This window comes from Choloepus didactylus, chromosome 2 (assembly GCF_015220235.1).
Source record: "Choloepus didactylus isolate mChoDid1 chromosome 2, mChoDid1.pri, whole genome shotgun sequence".
Lineage (NCBI taxonomy): Eukaryota > Metazoa > Chordata > Mammalia > Pilosa > Megalonychidae > Choloepus > Choloepus didactylus.
Genome location: NC_051308.1, coordinates 69,295,455 through 69,304,263, shown reverse-complemented (window position 1 = coordinate 69,304,263; position 8,809 = coordinate 69,295,455). Strand labels below are relative to the sequence as shown.

General features: G+C 35.9%; 1 protein-coding gene across 2 annotated transcripts; it reads left to right on the top strand.

The window, feature by feature from the left end:
- The first annotated feature begins 630 nt into the window (after positions 1 to 630).
- Positions 631 to 4,846, top strand: RGS1 (regulator of G protein signaling 1). Of its 2 annotated transcripts, none has more exons than XM_037825135.1 (5): positions 631 to 805; positions 1,149 to 1,229; positions 1,623 to 1,684; positions 3,055 to 3,218; positions 3,989 to 4,846. In XM_037825135.1, the coding sequence occupies exons 1-5, from the start codon at positions 666 to 668 to the stop codon at positions 4,172 to 4,174; spliced, it is 633 nt and encodes a 210-aa protein (XP_037681063.1). In that variant the 5' UTR covers positions 631 to 665; the 3' UTR covers positions 4,175 to 4,846. The 2 variants fall into 2 exon arrangements, with proteins under 2 accessions (XP_037681063.1, XP_037681064.1); XM_037825136.1 differs by having other exon boundaries at positions 638 to 694.
- Positions 4,847 to 8,809: the final 3,963 nt, after the last annotated feature.

The following is an 8,809-nucleotide window of genomic DNA, read 5'->3' as shown; positions in this document are numbered from 1 at the left end:
GAAGACTTCGACAGGAAAGTATGGACTGAACAACAGAAAATGTATAAACAGGTGCCTTTATGGAATCAATCTTTGAGCCCCTCAGTTTTCTTTGGGTCACTTAAAAGTGGCAAACTCATTTCCACTAGTTCTCTTTCTTATTCAAACAAAAAATATTTGTTTACTTTACACTGGTTTCTGGGAGGAAAAAAAAAGGACTCTTATAAACATCATTGTGATCAGATGAATTTTTATACCAAGTGTTATCTAAAACATTGAATGGGTACGCCTGTAATGATGAGTCTGTATCTGATATGATAAATGCAGCACATGAAACCTTTTACTGAAATACGCAATTTTGAAGAAAGAAACATCCCCTACAACCACAGACTGATGCTGCGAATGCTTTAGATGTGTGGTATGTGTGTGTGTGCCTCAGTATGTTCTTTCTTTCTTTCTAATCAAGTGACCTGTTCCCATTTGGTTAAGTTTCAACCACAAGACATCACTGCATGCTTTTTTTTTTTTCAAGATAACACGTCACAGCACGCCAAGAAAGGGGGAACTTCCAGAGTCTGGGGCAACATCACCTGATAAACAGACTCCTTTGAACAGCAAGAGCCTGTTTGCCTAAACTATATAAAGCAGCAGAGAGTCAACTAGCAGATATTTGCAGCAGAAGGATTATGAGAGCAGCAGACACCTCCACATCAAGGTTAGAGAAAATGCCAGGAATGTTCTTTTCCTCTGCTAATCCAAAAGAATTGAAAGGAGCTGGTCATTTACTTCTAGATGACAAAACTCAGAAAAAGAGACCAAAGACTTTGTAAGTTCATTTAATGTCTCACTTTGTGAATTTTAACTGCTTGTTGACAGAAAGAGTGAGAATGAATAGAAGAGAATATGGGTGCTTAGTTTAGCCATATCAAAACAATTGCCTGTTGTGAGTTACAGAGTAATATTCAGTTGTATTAAAAAATAAATCATGAAAATGCATCAAATTAGGTGGGAATTTTTCCACAGACTTTGCTTCATAAAACTTGGCTCTATCTTAATTAACCAAAATGTCACATCAGCTAATTTTCTTATTGCCTTATTCTTTAGAAAAATTAATTTATACTTTTTTTTAACTGAGAAAATATGAATATTAACTTTTGTGTCTTTTGTAGTGGAATGGATGTGAAAGCATACCTGAGATCTATGATCCCACATCTGGAATCTGGAATGAAATCTTCCAAATCTAAGGATATGTATGTATACAAATATATTGAACTATCGTTACAAGGGCAGCTTGTTCACTAGCTCTGTAGTCTAGCAGGAAGGAATACTGTACAACATAAACTTCATTTCTTTTAAGTAACAAGCCAAATAAGATTAGACTATATTATTACCAATGTAAGTTAAATACAAATATGTGTGTGCATAGATTTATTCTTTTTAGACTGTTGGAATATATCTATTTAGATTTTTTCAAGCTTGTTGACATGTTTTTCATAACTGTAAGGGACATTTTGTTTTTTTGTATGTAAATTTTAATAAAATTTATTAGATCTGTAGTCTTAGCTCATAAGTTACCAAAATGCAATGACCATGCTGACTTTATATAACTTTTACTAATTTATATAAATTGTGTCTCCTTGCAGACTTTCTGCTGATGAAGTAATGCAGTGGTCTCAATCTCTTAAAAAACTTCTTGCCAACCAAAGTAAGTAGAGATTAACTATTGAAGTTTTCTGGGCTCAGTTCAGTTCCCTGGCAGATCGCATGATGCCATTAAGATATGGAACTCTGGGTAGGATATGTGTGAATAGTTGTATTTTACTTTGTTTATGGTTACTGATAGCTTCAGCATATTATGCCTCATTCTAATGTAGTGCTTACTTAGCCCTCAATTCTGCTACTGTATTTTAGACAAATCTGCCAAGACCAGCAAGTGTTTCCATGGATCATTTATAGGAACAAAATAAAAAATTATGGTGGGGTCCTGAAGTTTAAAATTTTTTAAAGTAAACCAAATATCTCAGAATATGAATTGCCATGCTGAAACTGCCTGAAGGATGTATTTCCACATTGGATGTAAGGAGTAGGATTTATTAAATCAGTTAATTATAGTATCATTCATATATTCATTAACTCATTCATTCCAACTTTATATGGCAAGCATTTTAGAGGCTCCAAGGATTCAAAAACGAAGGCACAGTCCCTTGTTGCCTCCAAGGCAGTGAAGACATGCAAAGTCATAACTGCATTATAACATGATAAATGCTATACCATAAATATGATAAAAGAGTTTTTAAACACAAAGGGTCTGATGAGAGAAGTCAAGTAATGAAATCAGCTTGCTTTCCCCCTTGCCATAGACATTGCAAATCTATTGCGATTACAACCTTGTTTAGAGTATAGAGTAGCAGTTTCGAGTCTACCTAGAGGACCAGTTTATCCTCTTCTCCCCACAGACACTCTAAGGAGTTTTGCTTGAGGATCAAGTAATTCAACCTAGTTCACCTAGTATTATTTGATTTAATTTACAATTCAGCCAAAAATGGTCTAGAAATGGCTCATTTAAAAATCTCAACTGGCAAATATAATCAATACAACGGCACATAGATAATATATAGGCATCACATTTTCTGACTGATATAAATTGGATGGGGAAATTAAATTTGTTAATTATTAACATGATATTAATGCCCTTTGTCAGTGTTTGCTTCCTTAAAACTCCCTCCACTCTGGTGAAAATTTGGTATATATAAGAAAAGAGATTGTTGCATTATCAGCATAGCAGAATTCTAATTTAAGCAGCAGATGGAAGCAAAACACATTTCTGTAGCCACCAATCATCAGTTGTGCAATTGTGGACAAATGTGTCTAGCCCCTGAGTCCTCTTCTGTACCTGAAAGAATCCATTAAGTTCTTCTCATCTTTATAAACTATGGCACAGCCATTTCAACAGCAGCCATCTCTGTCCTTTGTACATAGAGAATGCAATAGCATTTTTCTTACAAAACATTTCTTCAAGATATTCATTTATCGGCCAAACTAATTTATTCATCTCTCTTCCCCCTTTCTTTTTAGCTGGTCAAGACGTCTTTGGAAATTTCCTAAAATCTGAGTTCAGTGAGGAGAATATTGAATTCTGGCTGGCTTGTGAAGACTATAAAAAAACAGAGTCTGATCTTTTGCATTGCAAAGCTGAGAAAATATATAGAGCATTTGTGCATGCAGATGCTGCTAAACAAGTGAGTATTAAGTTTGTTATCAGTTTATGCATATAGGAAGTTAGATACAGAAATAACATTCAGCATACATAGCAAGATGAAATCCTTTTTGGGCAACGTGATTTTACTGCTACTTATTTAGGTCTACTAATATAGTTCTGTACAAAAAAAATAAAAAATTTTCTGTATTTGTGAAAATCTGAACATAAGCATGGTATGGTGAAAAGATGAACTTTGGAAATCTAGCTAACTAAGATGGGGATGGGGGAAGGAGAAAGGGCATTGCTGGCCAGAACTGCTTGTCAGAGAGTCCTTAATGAGCTACCTCATCTTGGATAAGAATAAAATGCAGACTAGTGTAATATATACAATTGCAGCAGCAAATATATTTCCATATAATAGGCACCTTCCAGGTAAATATTCTTGGTCCAAACAGAAAATAGCCACCCAAAGAGACCTCTCCTTCAGTAAATCTTAAATGTCCACTTCACTCTCTCTGACAGATATGCCACCTTGTGTAGGCATTTAAAATTTTCAGGTATGCCTCTTTTGCATCTCCCAACTACACTGTAAGCTACCTTGGAGCAAAGACTTTCTATGATATTTTTCTTTTTCTCTCATCCACATCTAGTATAGGTCCGGCTTAGAATAGCTGTTCAAGAAATTTTTTAACTGATAGATATAAATGAAGGCTTAAAACCCTTCCTTGAGGTGCTTCAAAAAACACAGAAACAAAATAAAATGTGCAATAAATGGGAAGTGTATATTAACTAACGAGGATTTCTTTTTAGGTCAATATTGACTTTCGCACTCGAGAATCTACAGCCAAGAAAATTAAAGCACCAACTCCCACGTGTTTTGACGAAGCTCAGAAAATCATATATACTCTTATGGAAAAGGACTCCTATCCCAGGTTCCTCAAATCAAATATTTACTTAAATCTTCTAAATGACCTTCAGGCTAATAGCCTTAAGTGACTTGCTTCTGGTTGGGGGGAGTTAAAAATGGTATCAAGTGCAGAAGGAATGTGACAATATCGCCCCCTGGGTGAACAACTTTGTCTTTTGAGGTGGCTCACTTGACATGCCCAAGGGAAAAACACAAGTGAATGAGAATGGATTAACATGCAAGATCCAGGCACAGGGTTGAAGAAGCATAAGCAAGATGAAAATTGAGAGACTGTAGGAGGAAGGAGATACTGTGGTATTGTCTTAAGATACAGTGGACCTATGTAGTAGAAAATCTCTCAGAACTGAGAAGGCCAGGTAACTGCAGTTACGCAGCAACTGTGAATAAAGGTTATGAAGCCAATTAAAATGTGCTATAAGCTTCAAGGTCAATAGACATTTATGCTATATATTATTATATACAGATTGTGTACGGAGCTGCTGAAATCTCATTAACTTGGATAACCATCTAAAAATACATGTTTCAAAATCAACTGTAGCTATTATTGACACAGAGTGTTTTGGTGGTATTTGTTGATTGTTTGTTTGATTGTTTTTGGCTTGCAAGAGGTGAAGGAGAAAATAATGTATTTAACTTAAGCTATTACTCTTAGAACTGGGAAGTCAGAATATATTTGTTAATTAAATTATCACAGTGTCAATAATATATGTGTGTTTTGTATTAAAAATATATGGAAGAAATTTCTGTTTACGTTTCCTTGCCATATTTAGAAATTGCATTTATTCCTCACATACAAAGAAATTAAAAATTCAAGCAATGGTCTCTACTTTCTCCCATCTCTTCAACTTCTAAAACTATCATCCAGTAAATCCTACATTTTATGTATTAAATTGGACAGAATTCCTTAAGTTTTCTCCCTGCTTTCTCAATGTGTAAAATTCAAACCAATATAATATGTTTCCATGTAGGCAGGCTTCAAATCAATGAGAAATTATGAAATCTTTAAAAAAATTATTTCAAGAAGTAATCTAATTAACAACTGATATTTTATTTTGATTTAAAGTTTATAAAATTCAGAAGTATTTTCTCATTTAACGCCCATAGCAATCTAATGAAAGCTGAGACTCAGAAAGATTGTTACTAGTTCCCAAATTTAGCTATCAAACTTACCTAGGATATTAAAAACAAACAGTTATTTCTGGGCCCCATCCTAGACTGACTAAATCAGAATCTCTGAGGGGTAGGGTTTGGGAATGTATATCTTCAAAGAAAATTCCAGGTTCTTCTGACTGATCTGATAATCAAATATTGGGAACCCTGGGATCAAAGCACCTTCCCATTGCCAGGGTTTGCATCCAAGTCTTCTGACTGCACAACCTATGCTTTTTCCATTATGAGACACTGCCACCTGCTGACGAGAAGACATTTTCTATTGCAAGTCTGTAACTGTCCCTAAGTAGAGGCTACCTCGTAGGGGTCACCTACAGAAAGCAGAAAAAGAATTGAGATCATGAATATACCTCTAAGCCTGCGTAGTTGTAGCTTCCCATGCATCTGTGCTAGATAGCTTAAATAATCAGCCATTCACACACTATAATGTAATACTATGAATATTCTTACTACAAGCTTGACCAGTTATCAGGCGCACAAGCAATGGCATTACGTAGGTCAGATTTCAAAAGCGTTATTCTTGTTTCCATTGGACAGACTCCAAATTGAATCTACATTATGCTTTATTATATGGGTAGGCAGGTCATGTTATAAGGGGGGTTTAAGAAAGGAGTTCAATTTAAAATAATAATAGTAATCAGGTATCTCTCTCCCCTTAATCATTTCATCACCAAATTCTGTCAATGTTCCTTTCACAATCACTTCCTCTTTTCTACTATCCCTGCCCTAGGACAGGCTCTCATTGCTTTTAAATTCAAGTAACTTGGTGTCTCTCTTTCCAGCCTCCTACCTTCAATCTATCTTTAAAACAACCACAAACATAATATTCTGAAATACAGATTTGTCCAAGTCATTTCCCATGATATGCAAAATAATGTTCAAATTCTTCTTTATGGCATTCAAAACTCTCTCATTGTGAACTCCATGGTATAAATCCCATTATTCCCCTCTGGATATCCTTCCTAATTTGATATCACGTTGGATTATTCACCTTTTTTGAATGAGCCCTGAACTTCAGTCTCTCCAGGCCTTTGGTTAATCTCTAATCTCTGTCTATAATGCCTTTTCTTCCCCCTTCCAGTTTTCAAAGTCCAACCAATTCTATGAAGCCTCAATAGAATAACTTCCATGAAGTCTTCTATCCCCTTACACCATTATGTAGATCTTTTCCATGTGTAATGGAGGTGAACTGCAGACCACATAAACATAGGACCCTCTGCTCCTAGTTTTAGTAGTACTGTCCCATTAAATAGTCTGGACCCTTAACTTGTGAGGAGTGAACAGTGCAACCATCCAGCGCACATACTGGCCTCGGAATGAACACTGCTGATCTCTGTCTTGACAAGCTGCCATGATAAAGAGCCATCCACTGTTTGGGTAGATGGTCAAAACAAGCATCTAAGACACCTTTTCACAGAGAAAAAAAAAATGTCATCATGTCTGTACAGATCAAGATGTGGTAAAATCCTTGAAAACATAATTTTCCATTGGCATTGTGTTAGGTTGTAAATATTTTACGAGACTGTTCACAGAAATATAATTAACTCCAGTGATACCTACAGTTTGAAGAAATCTGATCCATCCATTCAATCTGAGATTTTCAGCTCACAGGTTATGTTCTCATGTGATACTAAAGCAGTGGCAGTCAACAATCTATATGATCAAAGCCTCATCCATTAAAAAAAAATAAAATCAAACATACTTTCCCCTAGAAAGCTAGGAATCTATGAAGGTATAAATGGGGGTAATGATATACTCCCAAGTGTCTAATAAGAAGTATACATTTACCCAATTGTCCCACATGGGATTAAAGTTCAAACTTAACCCATGAAGACCACATCTGGATTTGGAATGTAGTCATTTGGGGAGGATCTATGCAGAAAGCTTGATATTTGAAAAAGGAGTCAAGCTTGCAGAATCAGGGAGATGATTTGTTTAAATAAGAAGAAACGGTGCTTTGAAAGCACATTTTTAATTTAAAAAACTGTGTGGGCTACATCAAATACACTTCAGAATTTAATGTTCATATCCTCCCTCCCCTCTCTCAAACTCATGAGCAGTGCCGGGATGTTAAGAAGCCACCCAGCTGAGCATGCACAACTTCAAAGAGTTTAAGAACATTCCAAACCCACTTTCTTATGTCACCCAAGAGAAAACCAATCTCCCTACTTCTCAAATGAAAAATTTAAGACTTCTAAAAATTCATCTGATTAAGATTTCTTAGTAAAAAAATAGTTATTCAAATAATAATATATTATAACGGCACTAAATTTGTTCAGCCAGGAAAAATATTTGCCTTCATTGTACATTTAATATGCAATTTTACTTGTGGTAGAACCGGATGATTATGACTATTATTCACAGGGAAGGAATAATTAGGATATATCTTGGAGAATAAATAAAACCAAACTAGGGCCCCACCCTGATCAAGATGGCAGAGCAAGATATTTCAGGGATCCATGTCCCTAAAGAAGCTCTGAGCAACCAGTGAGAACAGTGAGAACTGGAAGAAACATCTTTCTCAAAACTCAAGTAAACAGTTAAATGACTGCAGTATAATGATGAGTGATGAATCAATAAAAAGTCTGCTTAAAACAAGAAAGATCAAGTAGTGCCCTTATTGGCTCTTCCCCCAACCCTCATCAGCTTGGTGCAGAGCTGGCCCATATTCCCAGTATCGTCCCAGTTACGGACCACGCAGAATAACCCTTGTGTACATATTGGAAGCATGTATGTCTGGTCAGTCTGTCTGGTGGTGGCCTGAAGAACTTGCTATTCTAGAACTTGCTCAGCATGTAGAAGACAATTCACTGTACTCTCCTATAGCACATTGTGGGAGACCAGTCAAGTGGCTGCTTGGGCAAGAAATTGCTGGCTGAAGGATCTACAGTGCAGTGCCCAGAACAATGAGAAAACTGTTTCCTAGGGAAGAGGGGAAATTGCATCCATGTAAATGGGGGAATTCCTAGGACCAAGCACACATGTCCGAGACAAGACACATGTATACAAAAGATTCAGTGTGGCCCCTATGCTATAGCATAGAGTTAGTCTCTAAACTATTGTATGGATAAGCCCCAAAAGAGAACTCTCACACAGGTTAATCTGCAAAGACTGGAAAAAATTTTTCCCCGCCCTTTTTTTTTTTTATTAGCTCCTGGCATTAGAGGAAAGCTCTGTCATAACATTTGCTGGGTACAAGCTTAAGGAACAGATGCTTCAGAGATTAAATTCTAGTAATAGCACATTAAAATACCAAATTGTCCAGATTTCAACAAAAGATTACAAAACATATGAAGAAACAGGAATGCAAAGGAGAAAATTTTAGCCCAGGCAAAGGAGAGAATTAAAGCATTAGAAACCATTGAATGATGAGGACCAGTCCCAGGACGTACCAGACAAAAACTTTTTTAAAAAATGGTCCTAAAATATGCTCAAAAAGCTAAAGGAAAACATGAAGAAAAACTAAATGAAGTCAGGAAAACAATAGATGAACACAAAGAAAATATTAATATAGAGATGGAAATTATGAAAAG